This window comes from Centropristis striata, chromosome 20, assembly GCF_030273125.1.
Source record: "Centropristis striata isolate RG_2023a ecotype Rhode Island chromosome 20, C.striata_1.0, whole genome shotgun sequence".
Lineage (NCBI taxonomy): Eukaryota > Metazoa > Chordata > Actinopteri > Perciformes > Serranidae > Centropristis > Centropristis striata.
Window position 1 is genome coordinate 576,130 of NC_081536.1, and position 25,084 is coordinate 601,213.

A 25,084-nucleotide genomic window follows, 5' to 3' on the forward strand; every position below is an offset into this window, starting at 1 on the left:
GTTACTTTGAGGAATCTAAAATACAAGACATGTTTTCAGTTATTTCACACTTTTTTTGTTAAGTACATAATTCCACATGTGTTCATTCATAGTTTTGATGCCTTCAGTGAGAATCTACAATGTAAATAGTCATGAAAATAAAGAAAACACATTGAATGAGAAGGTGTGTCCAAACTTTTAGCCTGTACTGTATATATATTCCCAAACGTCTCCTATTCCTACCTTTGGCGTGTTCGTGTGCGGGCGGCACGGGGCAGGCGGAGGACGGCGTGACGGCGGAGTCGACGCAGGCGGAGGCGCAGAGGTTCTTGATGATTTTGGGGTTGGGGCACGGCGAGCGCCCGGCACACTGCTGCAGCAGCTTAGCGATGAAGGAAGCGGCGTAGCCCTGAATCAGCGTGTTCTCCTCCCTCTTGACGGTCTCCATCAGCGGGCGGACCAGCGGGTTGAGCTTCTCCGGCAGCGCCTGCAGGTTGATGACTGCGCAGGCGGTCACCATGTGGACGCGCAGGTGCAGCTGCTGCCACTCGGCGTTGGTCTCCGTCACCGTGGCGACGGCCTGCTGCCGCTTGCTGTCCAGCGCCTGCCACTGGCTGGACTTCATGTTCTGGCCCGCCGAGCACTCAGAGAAGATGGTGGTTACCTAGGCAACGGGAGGAGGAGACACAACGGGAGTGAGTGACACGGGAGAGATCTGTTACATCAGCTGTTCTCAACCTTGGGGTCGGGACCCCAATTGGGGTCGCAAGATGATTTCTGGGGGTCGCCAAATCATTTAGGAAGTCAGCTCTGTCTCCACTGTGTTAAAGTGTTCATGTGTTTTAGTCTTTTTGGTCATTTTGTGGGTTTTTTTAGTCATTTTGTGGAGTTTTTTAGTCAATTTGTGTCTTTTTTTTTTTAAATCATTTTGTTTCCTTTTTTTGGTCATTTTGTGGGTTTTTTTAGTCATTTTGTGGGGTTTTTTTTAGTCATTTTGTGTCTTTTTTTGTGGGTTTTTCATAATTTTGTGTCTTTTTTGATCATTTTGTGGTCAATTTGTGTCTTTTTTTGGTCATTTTGTCTTTTTTGGTCATTTTGTGTCTTTTTTTGGTCATTTTGTGTCTTTTTTTGGTCATTTTGTGTCTTTTTTTTTGGTCATTTTGTGTCTTTTTTGATCATTTTGTTTCCTTTTTTGGTCATTTTGTGTTTTTTGGGTGATCTGAACTGTGCGTGTGAGATTGTGTTCAGTGAGTGGGGGTCGCGGACAACATGGATGTTAAATTGGGGGTCGCGACTCAAAAAGGTTGAGAACTACTGTGTTACAGAGTGTTGACCTTCTGAATCTGAGGCTCAGCTGGGCACCGAACCATTACAGAAGCTGTCAGCTGAGGAAATAAAGACTGAAAACAGATTACAGCTGATGAAAAGAGATGAAAAAAAAAGGTTGATGATTAAAAGGTGCTCTGATTGATGGGCAACAGATCTTTACTGGAAGATATTTGCTCTGAATAGTTTGATCAGATGAAGCCAACATGAGAAAATTCTTCTCAAAAATCCTCATCAGAGCCAAATACCTTGAAATTTCAACCATCAGTTTTGTGGCCATAACTTATTATTTTACGTAGGAATGGAAGAAACCTGTCAACATTCAATTAATCGCTATGTTTTATACATACTCCAGTATGTATATATACATGGTATAATATGGTAACAAGGAAATGGCTTAAGTCAGACAGCCCATCTAGGAGATTATCATGGAGATTGTACATTGCTCCTAAACGCCCTTCTTTTGCTTATTATGTAACTTTCATTATATTTTAAATTTCTAATCCATTTTATTACTTGCTGTAGATGAGACACCCCCAAATTCTGTTTGTTTCTGTTTAAAACTAGATAAAAATCTGAAATATGGATCACAATTATCATCACAGTTATCTTAATGGTGATGACTGCTGTAATGTGCTATTGAAATGTGATTCCTAATAAAGACAACTTGTTAAAAAAAAAAAAAAGATAAGAAGGATCTCTTTACAGTAAAGTGTTGGACTATCTTGGAACCAGAAATGAAAGACCTAATAAGGACTTTTGAGATAATTGCTGTGGACGGGTTTTGGATTTGCTACATATTTTATACTATCTGTATGTGTACCGTGCTGGACTGTTATATTTCTGAAAATGTTCAATAAAAAGAATGTTAAAATGCTATTCGGTGCATCCCTAATAATTACAGAAAATATTCCCTCATGGCGGCCATCACAAAGTGTTGGTTTCAGAAGGATCGCCATCAGTGGACAGTTTTATAAACATTGTAAATCAGTTACACTATATGGAACAGACTACTTATAACCTGAGGCTACATAAGACTGTGGGGGAAAGACATTTGGGAAAAATAGACCTTTTTTTTAGTCCATTAACGAACGTTGCAAATATTCCACTCAAGCAATTGTACCACATGCTGCGTGTAATTGCATGTATATGAACAAAAAAAAAAAAAAGTAAAAAAAGTTTCTGTTTTATCCAACAAATAGTGGGAGCATAATGCAGCTGCACCCACCAGCTCGTTGGCCTGGTCGATGGTGAAAACGCTGCAGTTGAGGCGTTCCTGCAGGTCGATGTTAGCTTCAGCCAGCAGAGCGATCAGCTGCTTGCACTCGTTCTGCATGCGGGTGAACGGGATGGCGATCTCATCGTAGTACAGCTGCTCCGACAGGATGGCCAGCAGACGAGGCTGCACCATGGACGACACCACCTGACAGTCCTGAGAGACAAGACGTTGGGAGAAGTTAACACGTGGATTCATTTCTAACACTTTGGACAACATTGGTGGAAATGTTCCTACGGTGGAGGCTCAGGGCAGGTTCACAACATTTACCATTTAAACTTCAAACCACAAGATTTTGTCCTCAAATCTCTTGTTTTGTCCACAAACTAAAGAGATATTCAGTTTATTGCCATAAAGGAACAAAGAAACCAGAAATATTCACATTGAAGAAGCTGAAATCAGAGAATTTGGACTTATTGTCTTTAAAAAACTGCTCAAAGCAATCATTAAATTATTAAAATCGTTGACGATTAATTTAATAATCGATTATTGTTCGATTAATTGAATAATTGTTGCAGCTCTTGATGTTACACACGCCCTTATTCTTGCGATCTATTAATCAAATTTAAAAGAATTAAATTACTTTATTTATCCCCGAGGGGAAATTCAGTTAGTCTGGTAACTGAAGAATGAGACTTAGTCTTCAGGACTTGTACATGTAATTACTTAATTTTAAAAAAATAAATTAATTTTTCTTAGTATTTCTACATTTACACATTTTGTCAATATTGAGCAGAACATATTCTAAATACAGCCTTTTTTTTTCAAAAGTTTTGACAAATTATGTAAAAATGTGTTATATATGTGGTATATATTTTTTCTCATTTTAGTTTACATTTATTTATTTTTTTATTTTTATTTTCCTGAATATAATCAGATTTTTATGGGAAAAAAATGACTGGTTACACCAACTGCAATCAAATCACAGAATTTGGACTTATTGTCTTTAAAAAACTGCTCAAAGCAATTATTCAATTATCAAAATCGTCGACGATTAATTTCATAATCGATTAATCGAATAATTGTTGCAGCTCTAGATGTTACACACGCTTTTATTCTAGCGATCTATAAATCAAATTAAAAAAAATAAATTACTTTATTTATCCCCAAGGGGAAATTCAGCTAGTCTGGTAACTCAAATTAACTAAAAAAACAAATAACTAAATGGTAGAAACAACATCTTATCCCACCGTCACTATTGTGACCCAACATAAAACACACTTTTTTACCTATTTTTCCATGAAAGTGTTTTAAAGTAATGGTTGATTATTTTAAAGGAGTACTAATGACACATGATTTGGATATTTTCATGTCTGGGAAAAATGTGGGATTAAATATAAATTAAATTCTGATTCACTCAAGTGGACATTCAACTCTGACATTATATTGTGTTTACTTTGTTTTGACATGTCATAGTTTGTGTCAAATTTTTATTTATTTACCTTTTATTATTATCATCATTATTATTATTTGTGTATGTATGTTATTTGTTACTCTGAAAAAATATTTTGGGGAAAAAAAAACAACAAAATAAAAACAAAACATGTATTCAACCTCAAAATGCCCTTTTCTGTTGTGCTCGAGCTACAAAAAAAGTGTCGGCGTGATAAACAACTCTTCGTCTGAGCTCTCTCACCTTCTGCAGCGCGGCCCACTCACAGAGCACCAGCGCCACGGCGATGCGCTGCAGGGCGGACTTGGAGTTGAGGTGGAAGAGCAGCAGCTGACCCAGAGACTCGGCTGGGCGGATCTCCTGAGACGCAGCGTTGAGCTGAGGGTCACAGATACTCCGACACAGAGCCCCCAGCAACCTGAGACACACAAACAATCACACTGGTAGAAAACTCAGCTGGAAACTCAGGTTTCTATATTTATTTATTTAGATTTAGGCTACGTTTGCACGAGGACGGTTTAAACAGAAGACGCTAAAGTGGCGTCTCGTCTTCACTTTTTATTCCTGGTTTAGACGAGCGTTTTCAGGAGGAAATCTGCTGATACGGTGATCTAAAGTGTGTGAATGTGATTGTGTGCAGCCAGGCGGCATCACTTAAAGCCATAAGAGCATCTTTGGGCATGCAGAAGTTTTCACGCCACATATTTTCATCAGCTACTCCTTCCACAAAGTTCTCCTCCATCACTAGATCTCCCAGGTCTCGTTCACAGCCGTCTGGCTCCTCCCACCAATCGCTGCATCCAGAATGTGATGGAGGTAATTCCAGATCCTTCTCTGTTCACTAATACTATCTGTACATATCCTGGACATTTGGTGGAAAGACTCCTGTAAGTTTATTAGAGCTGCCAGAGCAGCTTGAAGGTCCCACCATGGAAATAATCCCACGTTTCTTTATTTCCTGTCCTGGAGCATGTATGTGACGTAAACACATACGTGACGTGAGCAGATCAGATCAGAGTTTTGTGTCTTGTCAGTGTAGACGACACGCTACGGAGGAGAGGATTACACTTTTACACTTTGGAGGCTGGTTTCAGATTTTTGCGTTTTTAAGCCCCAAAACGCCGTCACCGTCTAAACGAAAGGCACTTCACATAAAATATTTTGTCGTTTTTACCCGCGAGCGTCCTCGTGTGAACGGGGCCCAAGTCTCCTGGAGGTCGGGGCTGGAAATGTTTTCTTTCCAATGCAAGAATATAAACTAACCTGGCAGCCAGGAGGCGAGAACGAACCACCACGTAGTCTCTGGTCACCGAGTCGTCCGTCACCGTCTCAGCGCCAGCGATGTACTCCTGAACCGTTTCCTTCACCTGGTTGGTCCCGAGGCGAGCCTTCGCACCGGCCTTATCCTGCTGCAGCAACACAAATTATCATTTATTAGATGAACAAAAATGTCGTGAGTCTAACAAATCGCTGACGAAAGTTGATTTGTTACAGCAAAAGTAGTAACAATTAGTTTTACTCTATATATATATATATATATATATATATATATATATATATATATATATATATATATATATGGTTCAGTGACTAATAAGGGTTGGCAAGATGTCAAATGGTGTAACCACAAAAAATGATCAATATTAATCTACCTACATTGTATTTAAGTGGACTTATGCATGTAATTACTTAATTAAAAAAAATTTTTTTTTTTGTATTTCTACATTTTACACCTTTAGTGTAGAGCAGAACATATTCTAAATATAGCCATTTTTTTCAAAAGTTTTGACAAATTTTGTAAAAATTTGTTATATATGGATTGTATTTTTTCTAATTTTAGTTCACATTTATTTCCCTGTATATAATCAGACGTTAATGGGAAAAAAATAACTGTTTACACCAATTGACACTAGGTTAGATCACGACATTGACCCTTATGTCATTTTGTTCAGTGTTTATTTGTTTTCCCCCGGATCCCCAAGATCTAAAAATATAACATTCAGCTGATAAAAGACCATTGCATTTATGTTTTTGTGTGTGGTTTTACTATATTTCTGTAAAATTAAATTTCTGCTTTATTTCTTCCTTTGTCTTCAGGGTTATATAACTTTTTGCACATTCATGTGACATATGACAGAAGCCATAAATATATTCTGGTAGCACTGTTAGTCCTGAAGAAAAATAGTGTATATTACTTTATTCTGCATCAAAGGGTTGAAGAAATACATGCATTTAACACACAAAAACAGGCGGAAATAAACAGGAAGAATTGGCGTAGACTCCCTCCGGTTAACTCCACATATTTCATGTTAACAGATTAAGTAACAAGCACTTTGTTGTAATCAGTTTGCTATATGCAAATGAGAGCTGTTCCTATTATTTTTCTTTTGAGTTCAGATTATTCAGTTACTTGTTGGCTTGAATGCAGTTTCTGGTATATTTTTATTTCCTCCCTCAGACAGAACCGGCCAGCGCTGGAGGATTTCTCTCCGTTACCTTCACGCTGTCTGATATTCTGTCGCCTAGCAACCGCAGCAAGGTACGAGACGCCTTTAAGGCAGAAACATTATTTGCATGAACTTGTTGAGATCATTTTTAACAGAAAAACATTTTAAGCCTCATCGTTTTAGTACAGTTATTTACATATTTGGAAAAATTGAGCTAATAATAATCAATAATAATAATCCAATAATATATTTAGAATATATAAAACAATCTGAGTGGGTCCATTCTGCATAACAATTACTTTTACTTTTGATACTTTAAGTACATTTTGATGCTGATACTTTTGTACTTTTACGTCAGTAAGTTTTGAATGCAGGACTTTTACTGTAGTGGAGTAATTTCACTGTGTTGTATTAGTATTTTTACTAGAAATAAGGGACCTGAAAACCTTTTCCACCATCTAAAATCATCAATAAATGCAGAAGATGAGCAGAGAACAGAACTAATAATTTATCCAGTAATGAAGCGTCCCACCTTGCAGCGGGCCTTGACCTCCAGCAGCATGTTGAGGTCTATGGGGATGTGGGAGGCCTGCATCATGAGGCAGAGCCAGGCTCCCATCCAGGGACAGCTGGCTGCCACCACGTACTGCTGAGGGGCCTGAGACAGCAGCTCCATCCACACCTGCACCGCAGAAAACAAGATAAGGAGAAAGTCAAAAGGAAATCCACAGAGCCAAGCAGTGTATCAGTGTTACTCAGATGTTTATCAGGGGCTAGAACTAGAAATTATCTAAGAAAATTATTGGTGGACTATACAGGTAAATGGCCACACAACGAATAATATAAAGACAAAATGGGAAACAGAACTAGGAATTGTTATCTCTTCTGAGATTGGACTAATATTACCACCACAGCCTCACAACAGTGGAGGGATTTTTCTTGGAAAAATTGTGTTAGATTTTTTATAACACCAAAACAAAAGTCCAAACCTTCAGTTTAAGACTTCAAAAGGACAAAGGAGATACTTCTTGGAGAAAGTGGGACAATTATATGCAAAGAGGAAACAACCTGTCTTGTATTTGAAACTATTTGTTAAATGATTGTAGCAACAACACTATGATAGCCTGCATTAATCTATTCATATCCCTGTTCTGGTCCTTTCCTTTGCTGCTGTTATTATTTTTAACGTCTGTTTTGCATAATTGGCAACGGGCTTATCTATTGTAATGACGTTTTAGTCATTTAATTTAGAGTTTAATGTATGGTATGTGTGTGAAAACTTGGAAAAAATCAAGTTAAAGAAAAAAAAGGAAATCCATACAGAAGGAAAGAAACGTGTAACTTGTGGACGAATGTTCCTTCTTGTTTTTGTTGATTTCTAAAGTCAAACTTCACCCGGCTGAGTCACATCACCCTGGAGATGAAGTGTGGGTGATGAACAAACCTTTTGAATCAGTTCCAGGATTTCCTCGTTGCTCTCCAGGATGCAGGACTGGAAGATGTGCCGCAGCATATCCTGCAGGATGGGGTTGATCCACATCGCACAGCTCTGAAGGAACACAAAACACTGTTAAAGCACGACACGCAGCATTCAACCTGAACTAAGAGCTTCAAGGCAACGCAAGGCCCATTTATATAGCAGCTTTCAACAACAGGACACCTCAAAGTGCTTTACACAGAACATTAACAGCATTTAAAAGAGACATATGAGATTTTATAAGTCAACTGTACCTCGTCTGCTTTAGACAGCAGAGTGAACAGAGTTTCCAGCGCTGCTCGTCTCACTGATGATATCGTGTGTCTCAGGAACGGCCAGACCCTCGGGACCAGGACTGTTAATGACTGCTGCATGCTGCAGGGACAGAAAGGAGCCAGAGAGGGTCATACAAGAACAGAAACTCAACACAAAGTCTTGTTATACACCTATACTCCGCCTGAACTTAAAGAGTCAGTGCACATCCAACTGTGTTTGTAGAAAGTTTGATTCAATTCCCTCATGCGTTAGATCCTCCATTTTTTAAAATTACAACACATTGTGACAGCCAGCCTGCCCACGCCCTCATATCCACCCACTAGAGATGTGTGCGGCGCCGATTCGCCCTGGCGTAAATGGCGGAAGTTCTTAAATCCCCGTCTCTCTCCGTCATGGCGGATGCCGGTTACGGGTTAAATACGTCGGAGCTCCCAAGCTTAATAGGATAGAGGCAGTAGAACAGCTTAATCTTCATGCGCCTCGTTCTCCCACTAACGGCCGAAACCTACGTTACCGTGTCCCTGGATACCGGTAGTTTCCCGGAGCGGATTTCCTCTGTGGCTGGCATCTTGTCCACTGGATAAGATTCTTAAAAACTCCCGGAGCAGTTTTCCCCTTGGTTGACATATTAAAATCATGACTGACATTAATTTAAGGTACCGCATTGTTTTTCTTTTCTTCTTCGGTGGTTTTGTGTTTCTCCAGAAAAAGGGTTTCAGAGGTACAGAGGGTTTTTTTCCCCCTCTCTCTTTTTGTTCCCCATTATTGAATACCTGAACTGAAAAAAAACAAAGAAATGAACTATAAATGAATAATATGATGGACTGTTGGACTTTGCGTTGGTGAATACATTTTTCTTCAACAAAGATTGCTTTTGTGCTTTTATTGTTTGTTGAGGTTCTGGGTATTATAAAAGGAATACCCTGAGAGGTATTTATACCTTTGTGTGGTTTGTGTTGCGGGTATTAAATTGTGTGGGGTTTTACTTTCTCTAAGAGAAGGGTAAAAATTAATATAAAACCTGACTGACAAATACTCTTAAATACCAGGAGAGAGACCTGGTTGGCACCCCTTCAGTTGAACTTGTGGTATCAGTCCGTGCAACATTAAATGAATCTGAATTGTGAGGGTCATGCAAGATCATGAAAAAAACTGAACACACAAGGCCTTGTTATACACCTATCCTCCGCCTGAACTTAAAGAGTCAGTGCACATTTTTAATCGTGTGTTTGTAGAAAGTTTGCTCGGTGGTGGACAGGCCAGCCAGCCTCTTGGCACAGAATACAGAGAATTTAGAGGAGATAATTTGCCTCAATGCCAAAAGACAATCCAACCCTCAACAGGAGCTTCTTGTGAAAGAGAAGATATGCTAAAGCCATCACACCTTATATGTAAAACTGCATTCAGCATATAAAACAATCTAAAGTAATCTAATCTTCTGTGTTCTACAATCTGCATCCCAGTTCCAAAGGAGTGATGATGAAGCATGAAATTCAAAATTCAGAGCATGCATTCACAAAAAACCCAACAGATTTATCAGTCTCTGTACAGCGTTCATTGAATAAATGTCAAAAAGGAATAGCAAATTATCACATTTGGTTTTTTATTAATGTTTTAGGGGGCGTCCCACCTTTTTTGGAAGCAGGGCTGTAAATCACTGCTAACTGCAGGCTTTTTACTGTAATTGAACACATTAATATGCTGCAGTAGCTGGAACAGTGGCCACTGAACTGATATATTAATCTGAAGACAAAAGATTTTTTTTTTTGTCCATTGGAGCATGAACAAAGTGCACCACCCCTGCTTTAAATAGACTGTTGCATTGCAAAGACAAAGAATGATTTTCACATTGTTTTTGAGACGTTTACTATAATTAGATTTCATTCTAAGAAAGATTACTGACAGGATCGATTAACTGCCTCGCATGCACAGTTTTATTAATTCAATTCATGGTGATTTTTCTTTGCTTTGCCTTTTATTTTGTACATATATTGTAGCTTGAAATCTGCTAAATGTGTTCAATAAAAATCTAGTCTGCAAGTATGCAATCATTTAAAAAAAACAAACACTAAGGGGATCTAGTGAGCGTTTTTTGTTAAATGGCCTTTTAGGCGATTTTAAATACTATATAAATCAAATATATTATTTATTATTATTTTGTCTCATACTTTAATGATTTAACTGTTCTTCCTCTTGATTAATATTTTTTCCTTGTTTTTTTTATTTCCTCTTTTCCCTTTTTTCTCTATTCATTTATTTTTCCAATTATTTATTTAATTATTTTTAATTTTACTATTTTATTTTTTTCTCTCTAAATTTTTCTCTATTATTTTTGGTCTATTCATGTACTGTTTCTTTGATGTTTGTTGTTGTTTTTTGGTTATTCTGAGGATTAGTTCTATGGGTGGGGGGTACAAAAAATTAAAAAAAATAAAAACAAACAAACGGTGAACTGTATATCAAGCACTGTGTTTGTGCATTCTTCATGCTTCTCACCAATAAAAAAAATTGTTTAAATGAAATAAATTGAATATCTGTGATCAATATTAATTTCTTCAAACAATAATACATTTTTTTACAATTTTTTAACTTTTTTTTTTTTTTTTTAAAGACAGGACTGACCTGCTCTGGCGGACTTGTGGGTACGTGAGCAGTGAGGACAGCAGAGTCATGATGCTGTTGGTGGAAGCAGTGAGGTCATCCAGGTCCAGAAGAGCGTCCCAGAGTGTGTTTACGATGTAGGGAACCTGAGACACACACAGAATTTAACAATAAATTAAAAAAAAACTAAATGAGCATGTAAAATATAACTATAAAAGAGACATACAGGAGCATCTCAATACATTAGAATATGATGGAAAAATAAATTTCCAGTAGTTCAAGTCAAACAGCCCCAACCAAGTATTGACTCATGTAGGTCAGTAGTTCTCAACCTTTTTGAGTCGCGACCCCCAATTTAACATGCGAGTTGTCCGTGACCCCCGCTCACTGAACACAATCTCACACGCACAGTTCAGATCATACAAAATACACAAAATGACCAAAAAGGCACAAAATGACTAAAAAAAAAAAAAAAAGACAAAATGACTAAAAAAAAAGACATAAAATGACAAAAAAAAGACAAAATGACAAAAAAAAAGACAAATTGACCAAAAAAAAGGAAACAAAATTACCAAAGACACAAAATTATCAAAAAAAGACACAAAATTATCAAAAAAAGACAAAAAATTACCAAAAAGGCACAAATTGACCACAAAATGACAAAAAAAAGACACAAAATGACAAAAAAAAAGACACAAAATTACTAAAAAAAAAGACACAAAATGACAAAAAAAAAGACATAAATTGACCAAAAAAAGGAAACAAAATTACCAAAAAAAGACACAAAATTACCAAAAAAAGACACAAAGGGGTGTTGACACCCCTGCTCTAATTTATTGAGATGGATTTGTAATTGTTAAAAATAAAAAATAAGAAAGGCACTCCTGTTGACCTCTGACCTTAGTGGGCAGTAGCTGCACCAAGCCGTCCACCACGGGGATGAGGGCTGCAGCCGCTACCGCTCTGACATCATCATCCAGGTCCTGCAGGCCCACGGTGATGGCAGGAAGCACCCGCGGCAGCAGCACGGAGATCAGGTCCTGGAAGATACAAGATCAGCATAGATGTTTAGGCATGAGAGCAGAAAGAACGGACATCTCTCCACAAGGAGCACTCACGCTTCCGGAATAAAAAATAAAAAAAATCACCACATATGTTCCAACCCCCACAGTTTATACTCCGGCCCATATGGCGCTCAGATCCAATACATTGTAGAGCGGCGCTCTGCTTATTCACCAGCTGATTATATAGACAGAGAGCAGCTGGTACCTGTCGGACGGCCAGGGCGTACTTGATGCCGAGGAGGCCTCCATGACGGACCTCCCACTGGTCTTCCTTCAGCAGCTTCAGCAGCACATCCACCGTCATGGAAACGCCCGTTTCATTCATGTAGCGGAGCGCCACGCCCAGCGTCTGGGCACACGTCTCCCTGACCGGAGCCACCACCTGGAGGGCACAGAGATATAGGATGAGGGATAAAACAGGTGTAAACATGGGAAAAAGGAGAGTTGAATTGCATGAATTTAGCTGAATAACTAGTTATATTCAGCAGTTTGCCAATACATCTGGATGATGATGGTTCAACAAGCTGGTCAGCCACCATTAGTATGACTGTCATTGTCATTCAACCCAACCCTAATGCCTATATTGCTTTTATGTATCGCTGATTGGCTGCAAGTCTTTGCCTCCTCAGACTTGGTTTTTCTGCAGAAACCCACCTCATCAGATACAAAATCTCCAAATCGGTCCAGAGCGAAGACACAGAGCAGCCGGATGACCAGGTCCTCGATCCACTCCTGATGCTGCCGCAACATCTAAAGATCATTAGATTAGATTAAGAGTCATGTTAAATTCTCGAGATGTTAAATAAAAAACCTTCCAGATGAGGTGAATGTATATATATATTTACCTGTTCTGCAGTACTCCCCACCAGCTTCCCTCCTCCTGCTCCATGGGACTTGAGGATTTCTCTAAGACCTGTGCCTGCACCGTGACGAATCTGGAAACAGACACATACAGTTTTACTTTACTACATTCATTTTCAACTTCGTCATATAAAAAGGGGTAAAAATAGAGTTTCTTTTTCAGCAGGTTTCTATTGTTTTGTTGGCAACTCCTTTAAATAGGATCGCAGATTGTGTCTTTAACTAGAGTTGTTCCGATTCCGATACCAGCATCAGAAACGGCTCCGATACTGCCACTGGAGTCCAATTTCGACTTTTAAATTCTGACTTTGCTTTTATTTTGAAGGCGGGTCTAACACTCAAACAAATGTAGCTTTCAAAATAAGAGCACATGGATGTGTTAGCAGAGTCCACCACAGAATTTACAAGAAGACTGTCAAAATAAGAGCCTTAAATAAAACGTAGAAGAGCCCTTATTCTCCTTTACAATAATTCTCTATAATATGCAATGATTAAGATGGAATAGTGGCATAAGAATGTGCGAGAGGCACCAAATTTAGGCTTTTAGGGCCCAGATTTATTTATTTAAGTTGCTGTTGCACTACTGTTTTGTATTCTGTTTTATTTAAAAATAAATGGCTTGAATCTGCTGTATTTATTCATGTTTTATAAAGGGTTTAACCTGAGCCAGGCCTTACCACAATGATAATCATATCACAGTCATGCAGGTGTAGGATGATTTTTATTTTAATAACATACTGGTATCGGATCGGTACAAGTATCAGAATCAGGAGGAAAAAATGGTATGGGAACATCTCTACCTTTAACTCAGCCCACTCCCTCAAGTTAAACTGTTTACGATCAGCTAAAATCAATCAGAATGTAATATGAAAAAGGTGAGTTTTACCTCCCATGAAGGATTGAAGAGGTCGTTGCAGAGCTCCTCACAGAAGCTCTCCAGAGGCCACTCGTGGATCTAAAGACATAGAAAGACATCAGTTAACCAAATATAACTTTTTATATTGTTATTGAAACCAAATGAAGCATTTAAACGGTTGAAGCTGAGGTATTGAATGGTTTCTGATTTACCTCCTCTAACAGACCCGAGTTATCTGGAACGTTGTCGATTAAGACTTTATGCTCTGTGGCCGGTTGATCAATAACTACGTTGGTGGTTTTCCTTCGTTTCTCTTCAGGTTCTCCCTCAAAACTGTCGTTACTAAAAGCGAGGAGAGATCAAAGAGAATCATTAGAACCACACAAACTTTAACCCAGAAGAACCCAAATTTATAGGGGATATACCACAGACCAGTGGACCACATAGAACACATTTATGATTAAAAATAAAAAATAAAAATAAGAACTGGAAACAAAAAAATCCTCCAGTTTATCAAACTTTAATGAATGATATAATGAAACATTTGCAGTTAGAAAAAATAAAATTCACCCTGAGAGGTAAGATAGATACCTTTTACACAATATGGCAGCCATTTATGGATTATTATACTAAATATAACCCAGTGAAAAATTAACAAATGTACATTTTGGAAAACCTGACATCCTCCGAGTTGTATTATAATATTTAACTCTATTTTATTTGTAAACCTTATTTTTGTTTTGATATTTGATTTGACTCCACTTAGGTTTTTTTTGTTTTTTTTGTTTTTTTTAAATTTAGTTTATTGCTTTTATTTTTCTACTATCATTCTGCTCTTTCGTGTTGATTTTAAGCATGAATGAACATGTACATTCTTTATTTTTGTATGTGAACGAAAGAAAAAAAACCCAATAAAGAGAAGTTTGAAAAAAAAAAAAAATAATAATAATAATACTATCCCTTAATATCAAAGATCTGCTGATGTGACAAGTTACAATGGGTGTTTATGGTATTTATGTTTATAATATTTCTTATTTTAAAATAAAAAATAGACACATTTTCTGCTTACAAAAACACAAATTTGCCTTTTTCTCTGCATCTCCACAACATTTATCAAAATTGTGACATTAATAGTGCCGTTTAACAAATTATTTTTCAGATTTGTTTTTAACTAACAAAATAATACATCAATAATAAATAAAAACAAATAACCAAGTGCCTTTTTGTTTGCATCTCCATCACATTTATCAAAATTGTGACTTTAATTTGTTCAGGAAATCTGGTCAGAACAAGTTAAATGCAATAAAGGACAAACTATTAACAGATTAGAATTGGTAAATGGGTTTAAACTTAGCCAAGTAACAAAAAAAATAAGCTTTTTGAAATTACTTTTTCACATTTCTGTTTCCAGTCACAGCCATATTTGGAGAAGTCACTTCCTGTCAAAGTCACATGACCACCACAGGATTTAATGAGTTAAAGTGAAGCATAAAGCTGAATATGGGAGATTCTAGAAGGTTTAAAGTGTTTGTTACACGTGTCACCATAGGTTCCTATGGGTTAAAAAGGTTCCAGATCTAAAAGGTGCCCAGTAAACATAATCTGACCTCTTTTCGTTTGGGTCGAGGTCTCTGGATCTCTGTTTGGCCACCAGTTTGGCCATCCTCTTGGCTTTATTCTTCTGACGGCTGCTCATACCGGGCCGGAACTCTGAGTCGATCAGCTCGGCAGCCTGAAGGGGCTGAAACAAACAAACAAACAAACAAACAAACAAACAGGTCAATATTTAATAGAGGTGGAATCAGCAGAGGGGTTAGGGTTATGATACGATTTTAAGCATTTTCCGATATGGGGAGTGTTGCGATACATTATATTACGATTTAACTGTTTAACTGCATCTTGTGTCCACAAAATTAAATTCAATCAAGAAAAGAAAATTCTCATTCTATTTCTAATATTCAATTTAATTTAAAAAAACGCATACATACACTACCGGTCAAAAGTTTTAGAACAGCCCAATTTTTCCAGTTTTTTATTGAAATTCAAGCAGTTCAAGTCAAATGAACAGCTTGAAAGGGTCCAAAGGTAAGTGGTGAACTGCCAGAGGTAAATAAAAAAAGGTAAGCTTAACCAAAACTGGAAAATAATGTACATTTCAGAAATATACAAGTAGGCCTTTTTCAGGGAACAAGAAATGGGTTAACAACTTAACTCTATGGAGTCTTGGGCTATTTTGTCCATTTTTGAATTCTTTTCATGTCTTTGTAAGTCATTTTGTGTCTTTTTTTAGTCATTTTGTGTCTTTTTTGGTCATTTTGTGTCTTTTTTTGGTCATTTTTTGTCATTTTGTGTCTTCTGGTGTCTTTTTTTGTCATTTTGTGTCTTTTTTTGGTCATTTTGTGTCTTTTTTTGTCATTTTGTGTCTTTTTTTTGTCATTTTGTGTCTTTTTTTGGTCATTTTGTGTCTTTTTTTAGTCCTTTAGTCCAACATAAAATGTGATTTTGAATCTTTTTTTACTTTCAAAACACTATCATGCTCAATAAAGAATTTTAAATGTTGCAAATGTGCATTAATTTCAGAGTACACTGAGACATTAAACTGCATCATTTTCAATTAAATTCTGGAAAAGTTGGTGTGTTCTAAAACTTTTGACCAGTAGTGTAGGTCATCTGATGCTCTACAATCTAGAGACGTAGATATGAAGAGCAGACAGTGATTTGAGACCAAAACTAGAAAGAACAAACACCAAGGTTTGGTAGAAAAGAGGCAGAGGATGATTCACAACACGACTGTCAGGCAGAAGAGAAGACGGAAGATGAATCAGAAGGAATTTAATAAAACTTGGCAGCGCCACATCATCAGCCTCCAACACGGAGACACAACTTAGAGGCTACCTTCACTCACTGAACATCATTCTACTGAGCCAGACAAGTTAGTCACTACAGGGCAACTTAAATGCTGCAGGGGGCCTCAGTTTATCATGTTCACTACCACAGGGCCACATATAGGAGCAGCACTAACCAGATATGATGAAACTGACATTTTAAATGCGTTAACAGTGCAGTAACTTAACATATTTCATGCTCAAATGCATGTTTAACAGTATAAATAGGAATACAAAAGGTTTGAAGTAAATAAAAAATAACCACTTACTGTGATTTTTTTTTTTCAGTGCAAGAACAGCAGACCAGTAATTTTGTGCATATTTACACTGCACTTTTAAGATTTCATGCTCAAATTCATGTAGATCAGGGATGGGCAACTGGAGGCTACATGCATAAAATTACTTCAGGCAATTAATTTTTAATTTATGGGCTCCGATTGTCACTTATTTCAAATTACAAGAGCAATAAGGTGCCTTGCTGAGTAAATTATAAATAATTTTAGGTTTTTTATTTAATTTTATATTTTCCCCTGTGTGTTGTTTGCCGAAATGTGATTTATTGTGTTTTTTCTGACAATGTAATATTCAGATAATGTCAAGCTTGAATAAAGATTTTGTTAAAAAATAAAAATAAAAATTTTATATTGACTGTGCACTGATTTTTCACCCAGAGAGCTACTTTAACTGAGGAAATAAACTGTTTTAGTCAATTGCTTACTATTTATAAAATACACTTTCTAAATCACGGCAAGCAGTATTTCCTGCAATATACACCGTGTAACAAAAGGTTTCATAACGGCACATGTCAGACAGCATATACACGGATAATGATAATATCCAATATAGCCAATATGGGCCGATAATATCAGTCAACAGATATATTTATCAGGCTGTACAAAGGATACAAAGTGCATCCTCACACATCTGCTGAACCAAAAGGTAAGAGGCTTTAGGAGACCCACCACGTGGTTGCGGGAGCTGGATCCAGCGGTGGTTTTGCTCCCGTGGGCTTTCAGCCCGCTGGTCTGGCAGCTATAGTCCAGATCTTCATCGTTGAACAGCTCCTCCGTGTCCATGCCGATAGCAGCGCCCATGTCCAGACCCAGCTTCTTCTGAAGGAGCTTCCTCTGGCGCACCAGGCGTTCCTTAGGGTCCATCTCACCTGTGAAGACATCAAAGGAAACCTCTATCACCTGGAGAACAAGGCCAGTGTTGCTCACGTACACATAATCCGTGAACAAAGTGTCATTCAGGAGCTAAAAGCAGCTGGAAGGCAACATGATTAGTGCCGAAGCTGCAAATAAATACAGGGACAGCATCATGGAGAACTCTGAAATCACCTAGATCTTTCTAAATTTAGTTAACTTCTAAAGTACAGGCGTCCTTGAAGAAGAAATGAAATGAGAACACAGAGACAACAACAACAACTGGTGAAAGAACAGAATGCACGAAATAATGAAAGAGCAGCTTAAAGTAAAGTTGGTTTTAACGTTTTTCTAGCAAACACAAGTCACAACACAATCCCTTTTTTCTCAAGTCAAAGACAAACAAACTCAGCTAATCAGGAGATTTTGAGTCTGTTCTTTCTAAACAAAGTCAGAGAGAATAAAAAACAAAGCTGTCCAGTGGTCAGTGGAGAGATGTTCCAAATACCATTTTTTTCCTCCCGATTCTAATACTTGTGCTGTGGGTATCGGCCAATACCAAGTACCGATCAAGGTTATTATAGTTAACGAAAACTAACGAAATAACGAAAACTAGAATTGAAAAAACATTTTCGTTAACTGAAATATAAATAAAAACTAGAGTTTTTAAAAAAACGATAAACTGAAACTGTATTTTGTGGTTACAAAACTAACTAAAATGATAGTGAAAATGTCCTTAGTTTTCGTTTTTGTCAACTTTTTTCATTCATAATTCAGTGTTTCTATTTGAACTTGCAACACATGGTGAATATGTTTACTGAGACTGGGATGTTTACACTAGAACCACAATTCAAAACAGTTAATAACCTTATTGGGGCTGAGATGATAAACCAAAGGAAATAAAGGCAAAATGTATTATGACCTCTTTGAATCTGGCACCAACACATAGCCCATTACAAAAAAACTAAAACTAACACTAAAACTAATAAAAACTAAACTAAAACTAAGCATTTTCAAAAAATAAAAAATAAACTAAAACTAGAAAACTCACTCTAAAAACTAACTAAAACTAACTGAATTTGAAAACAAAAATTCACAACAAAATTAAAACTAAAACTAATGAAAAATCCAAAACTATTATAACCTTGGTACCGATCCGATACTAGTATGTTATTTAAAAAAATATCATCCTACACCTGCATGACTGTGATATGATTATCAATGTGGTAATATAAGGCCTGGCTCAGGTTAAACCCTTTATAAAACATGAAGAAATAGAGCAGATTCAAGCCATTTATTTTTAAATAAAACAGTAAACCAAACAGTGGTGCAACAGCAAGTTAAATAAATAAATCTGGGGGTCAATAAAAGAACATTTCTGCCCTAAAAGCCTAATTTTGGTGCCTCTCGCACATTCTAATGCCACTTTTCCATCTTAATCATTGCATATTTTAGAGAATTATTGTAAAAGGAGAATAAGGGTTCTTCTACATTTTATTTAAGGCTCTTATTTTGACAGTCTTCTTGTAAATTCTGTGGTGGAGTCTGCCAACACATCCATGTGCTCTTATTTTGAAAGCTACATGTGTTTGCTTTTATTTTGAAGGCGGGTCTAGAACTTGAAAGTTGAAATTGGACTCCAGTGGCAGTATCGGAGCCATTTTTGATGCTGGTATCGGAATCGGAACAACTCTAGTTAAAGACACAATCTGCGATCCTATTTAAAGGAGTTGCCAACAAAACAATAGAAACCTGCTGAAAAATAACTCTATTTTTACCCCTTTTTATATGACAAAGCTGAAAATGAATGTAGTAAAGTAAAACTAACACATCCATGTGCTCTTATTTTGAAAGCTACTATGTGTTTGCTTTTATTTTGAAGTTTTGGTATCAGAACCGGAACATCTCTAAGTCAGTGTCCCAAAAAGAGAAGTCAGTAACTAAACCCGTGTAAACAATGTAACTTTTATTTTCCCGTGTGTCTATTTGGGCCAGATTGCAACATTGTGGCGATTGTTAATGAAACAAAAGAAAGAAAACAGTCATAAAGAAAACATTACGAACCAGTTTTGTCATCCTGCAGCTCAAACTCGGCCCCGGCAGATCCCAGCAGAGACGCTCCGTGTTTGAGGAGGCGGGAGATGTCGAAGTGGTAGAAAGTCAAGCGGTCACAAGAGGAGTCCTCTGGAGACAAGTCCTCACAAGACTCTGCAAGGAAAGAACTCTAAATTACTCATTCGTCCTCAAACTTCACCTCATGCCCAAACAGATGCCTTCCATCAAGAAGAAACTTGTTTTTCCACCCAATAAAACTGCTTTTTGAAACATCGTCTACAGCAGGGGTCTCAAACTCAAATACACAATGGGCCAAATCGCGGGCCAACATTGAACAAATACACCTTTTAATATATACCAAACATGTTTTGCTTTAACATTAAATATGGAACCAGCAACGCTTATAAACATACAATATATAACTAAATAGTGCAGACATGCAAAATCAAATTTCAAATAAAAAACACATCAATGTCATTAATTTATTAAATAAAAGTTAAATAAAAATTGTATGCCTCTTTTCTATTTGCATCCTTCTGATTTAAATATCAAAATAAAGTTTTTCAACAGGTTAATACATTTAAAAATAAAATAACAATAATAAATCTAGTATTAGTGGTAAATGCGCCGTATAATACCGGCGGGTCAGCTTTTATAGTACAATAATAATATAATCATTTGGTATTGCCTCGCGGGCCAAATAAAATTACACTGCGGGCCAAATTTGGCCCGCGGGCCAGAGTTTGACACCCCTGGTCTACAAAATAGATGAAACTGAGCTTTTACAAACAGCAAAAATATAACAATTTGAGGATATTCGCTGTATTGTTGTCTGATGGATTGTGTCATGCACAAGCGTGAGTTGTACCATAAACATGGTACAACTGATGGCAAAAATCCAAGAGCATTGAATACATATTTGTATTTCTTTGACCCTTTATAACATATACAATCTAAAGTCACTGTTTGTATGGATTTATAATCTATTTTTTTTTTAAATAAGGTATTTTCTGACATTTTTAGAGGCACTGTGAGCAAAATTAATCACCTTAATACATTATAAATAAAAAAACACAACAAAAGGTTTTGTTTTTTTTTTCTTTGGCAAGCACTTAAATATGCTCAAGGGTAGCTGGTATCATCAACATGTATTTTATTAAAATATACACATATTTTAAATCAAACAATTCTATCATTACCGTAACATCCAACTATTTTTTCTCATCAAATTTCATACAGATTTTGTTCTTTATACATTATTAAAAACCATTATGTTTGATTATATTGATTTGATATATTTTTTTCAATAAAGTTTATTAAATATTTATTGTATATAAGTGTGGGGAAAACATGACATTTTTATCTGGACGCATTACAGTAATGAAGCAAAAATATGTCTGCTTTTAATGTGTGAACTTTATTGTTGATTTAATTGTTTGTTTTCTCTTTAACTGCATTTTAACTGCATTTTAACTGTAAAGCATCTTTGTGTACCCTGAAATGCACTCTAAAAATAAAATGTATAATCATTATTATGTTTAAAAATATAGAAAATAAACTATCTTTATTTAATTTACTAGTATTATCATTTGAGTTGATGTTGCTCTTGTCATCAATGTTATCACCCCATGATAAGGTTCTGTTTGCAGAAGAAAACATGGATGAAGGCAGATAAACTCACTATTATTAAGGCTGTTATTATGATTTTCGAATTATCATTATTATCTTTACTTTATTTTTTTCTGATTTTCAAGTTGCCTATCAATTTAGGTATAAGTATGTCTTTGTAAGAGTATTGTGATAGAGTTTAAATGCTTTTGCAAGGATGTGATTTTGATTTTAGATTTTACTTAAATTATTTTTGTATTTTATTTTTTTAAAACCATTTTTCTTTTTATGTTTTGATGAAAAGACTTGACATGTTTACAAGATGTAGAGCAACATGTATGTGCTGATTTGTTTTTCTTCAAATAAAAAGTTTAATAACAATATATATATATATATATATATATATATATATATTTTTTTTTTTTTTTTATTATTATTATTTTGTCTCTGCATAATGTACTTTATTACCCGTGTCTTTTTTATCTACTGCTGATTTTAATGAGTTTTTCTTTTTGTTGTTTCTGGTCTCTGTAGCACTTTGAGATTTCTGTATGAAAATAAAATAAAATAAAATGTATTATTATATTATTTTTATATATATATATATATATATATATATATATATATATATATATATAAAAATATTATTGAGCCCAATTCAATATTATTATTGAATTGTGCATCATTATGGATATGTTCATTCATATAAAAGTGAAATATATTTAGTTTAATAAAGTATGTCCTTATAATCTTCACAGACAGAACTTAGACTGGCTTCATGAGAATCACCCAGGCATCCTCTGACAGTAGACAGTGGCCCAAATAGATAATAGATAATAGATAATAAATAATAAAAAGCAAAGTGGAGATGCTAGTCTATCATCCAACAGTGGTTAGAGCAGTGACACTTCAAGATTCTCTTCTCACTGAATAAAAGTCACGTGCAGCGCTTCGTCTAAAAGCTCTGGGATGAAGCGTTCAAACACCCTGTCAGCACGTTTCTGCTAAAGAAAAAGACGATATAGAGACACGCCCTGAACGGTGCTTTTGGCTACACAGAAACCTAATTATATAACCAGTGAGAGAGAGCAGAGCAGCGTTCAACCTGCTGAAACTAAGCAGAGTAACTGGGCTCCGTCTAGCCAGAGGTGCATTCCCTCACTATCTGTGTGATGCAGCAGTGCATAACTTTATTATTTGTCAAACAAAAGAGGAGTTATTAGTTTAGAAGCCTGTTTTACCAGGAATTGGGAGGACCTACTGGATCTTATGTGGTATTTTTTTTTATTTTAAGTTCACAGCTAATAGAGGACATTATGTGTTTGAATGAGGGCTGCACTGTGAGTTTTTCTTGTGTGATTTTGTAGCATGCTGGGAATGTTTTTTATTTATCTCTGCTTAAGTGAACATATTATTAGACTTTTATTTAGCAGTGGGTGACCTATTTGTGTTTTTGTTTTGTTGTGTGTATTTGTTGTTCGCTTCCATTTTTATTTATTTAATTATTTATTTTATTTTATTATTTTATATTTATTTTATGTATTATTTTATTATTATTATTATTATTTTACTTGTTACACTTGACACTGTTTTGACTCTCGTAATGTCATCTCTTGATTTTGTTATGTCACTGAAAAATCAATAAACAAATGCTTAAAAAAAAAAAAAAAAAAAAAAAAGAATGAGGGCTGCACAATTTGGGAAAAATCCAAATCTAGTTGGGATTATTTTGACCGGCTTTAAAATTGCGACATGATTCACACTATTGAATTTAGATATTGCACTAGATATAATTTAGATCAGGGGTGGGCACTTTATTTTCCCAAACGGCCACATTAGATACTGGAAATGTTCTGGACCAAAACCCTGAACTAAATTCTGCTCCATATTAATTTCATCGCTTGACAAAAAAACAGTACATTTTATGGGTTTGAGCTGCTACTGGTAAGAATACATGCTATGATAAGAATAAGTTAATGTAGTAACTAAAAAGTAACTTAAAATGAGTAACTAAAAATCAATAGCATAGTGAAACCTCCAATCATTATCTCACTTTTCCAATTATTTCAAACAACATACATTCAAACCACAAAAAAACAATAGAGAGCATGTATGTTATGCAGTAAACCTGCAATTTATTAACTTTATGCAAAAATCATGAAGTGTTTTTGACAAGGGAACAAGGTAACTCAGTGTTTTTTGTGGGACACAGGCACATCGCCTTCAAAATAAAAGCACTGATTGATTTCTTATTTCCAGGTGACCTCATGCGGGCCGTACAGCGGGTCGGATAATACCAAAGTCTGATTCAGATTAATTGTGCAGCCCTTGTTTGGACAGCTAGGCCAGCATGTTATCAGTTAGCCCGTATCCAGACTCAGACTGAGTTTTTAAATATTATATTATATTATTTTTTATGCTGTAACAGCCAGGTGTAAAGAGTACACACACAACTGACACGCTGATGAAATGTTTTGTCACTAGACACATGGTAAACACTATAATAATCACTCAAACTGGTCAGAAACACTCACCTTCTTTAGGCTTGGGTAAGGGGTCCCACTCAGGAATATTCTTCACGATGGCCTCCACAGCTTGGCCCGCTGCGATACGAGTGTCCCAGTTGGGACTCCTTAGGTAGGTCAGGACCTGGGGATGGACAGAAAATAGATTTAACTAACTATATCAGGGACCAGCAACCTTTACTAACGACAGAGCCAATCGTGGACAAAAAGAGACAAAAAATGTTGGAATGGAGCCGCAAACATTATTTGGAGCCTTACAATGGAGATGAAACAGCCTACTAAGTCTGAATTAGCCTACCAGCATTTCCAATAGGTTATAATGAGTATTTATTAATATGATTTTGTCAGAATGTAGCGAGAAACCAAAGGCAAATTTGGAATCGAAAGCTAGCCTGGTTATGGAAAATTCAAAACTTGCCTTGAAGTTGACCAAACTTAGAGCTTAAGGCGCTTACTTTCATAAGCTATGATGCACATTTAAGTTGACTAAAATGTGAAAAAAAAAATGGAATGCTATATATAAGCTATACATTTTTACAACTGAAGAATACAAATAGCTTTGGGCCTACACTAATGATAAATAAGACATTTTAATGTAAAGACATTTTATTATGTATATATTTCTCACAGCCACAGAGAGCCAATGAACAAAATACATTTGAAGAACAACAAGTAGCCAGTTAACAGTTTAACAGTTTTAAGTCAAGTACAGGTAATTAAATGCTTGTGGCAGGAACTACTCCATGCTTTGCATCTGTTTTTCTGAAAAAGATCATTTGATTTGATGTAAATACATGGTAGACATATGTTTAAAAAACCCTTTAACTGTGCAAAGGTGAAAAAAGATGCAGTTTTATTTTTGTTGCCGCTCTACAGGCATGTCTGGAGGAGTAGATGACAGTCTGAATTATTTGAAGAAAAAAAAATAGTAATATGTTGGATAATAAGGGAAACCACAGAAAGGACACTTCAAAACAAAAATGATGGATTATGAGCCAATGCAGATGGCCTGAAGAGCCACATGTGGCTCCAGAGCCTGAACTATATGTACAACTACATTTAAAACTGACCTATAAAGAAAAGGAAAGAGACGAGCAAAACACTAAACAGAATCTGTGCCCTTTTCTTTTTGCCCCTTTGACAGGATTTAGGTTTGATACAGTTGCAAGGTCAGCATCACATAAAATTCATTCTATGTGCTAGTATGGCACAGCCACCTCAGTGACCTACCAACAAGAATTACACTGTTATACATTATCAAATTTCACAAAATATGTCTCACAAATATGTCCAGGCTGATACCATCTTTT

At 36.2% G+C, this 25,084-nt stretch overlaps 1 protein-coding gene across 2 annotated transcripts in view; it reads right to left on the reverse strand.

The window, feature by feature from the left end:
- Window positions 1-25,084, reverse strand: part of btaf1 (BTAF1 RNA polymerase II, B-TFIID transcription factor-associated) — a 51,105-nt gene that overhangs the window by 21,111 nt on the left and 4,910 nt on the right. The window contains exons 3-20 of one of the 2 annotated variants that reach the window (XM_059358879.1): window positions 23,784-23,898; window positions 19,651-19,794; window positions 17,404-17,603; window positions 15,164-15,297; window positions 13,769-13,898; window positions 13,587-13,655; window positions 12,685-12,774; window positions 12,494-12,589; window positions 12,045-12,221; window positions 11,675-11,815; window positions 10,797-10,921; window positions 8,153-8,273; window positions 7,866-7,970; window positions 6,954-7,103; window positions 5,238-5,380; window positions 4,218-4,392; window positions 2,534-2,737; window positions 223-643 (exon numbers count right to left, since the gene is read on the reverse strand). In XM_059358879.1, the coding sequence (XP_059214862.1) occupies window positions 223-643; window positions 2,534-2,737; window positions 4,218-4,392; window positions 5,238-5,380; window positions 6,954-7,103; window positions 7,866-7,970; window positions 8,153-8,273; window positions 10,797-10,921; window positions 11,675-11,815; window positions 12,045-12,221; window positions 12,494-12,589; window positions 12,685-12,774; window positions 13,587-13,655; window positions 13,769-13,898; window positions 15,164-15,297; window positions 17,404-17,603; window positions 19,651-19,794; window positions 23,784-23,898 (2,740 nt within the window). Of the gene's footprint in view, window positions 1-222; window positions 644-2,533; window positions 2,738-4,217; window positions 4,393-5,237; window positions 5,384-6,953; window positions 7,104-7,865; window positions 7,971-8,152; window positions 8,274-10,796; window positions 10,922-11,674; window positions 11,816-12,044; window positions 12,222-12,493; window positions 12,590-12,684; window positions 12,775-13,586; window positions 13,656-13,768; window positions 13,899-15,163; window positions 15,298-17,403; window positions 17,604-19,650; window positions 19,795-23,783; window positions 23,899-25,084 lie in introns of both variants that reach the window. The other variant, XM_059358878.1, reaches the window with a different exon arrangement.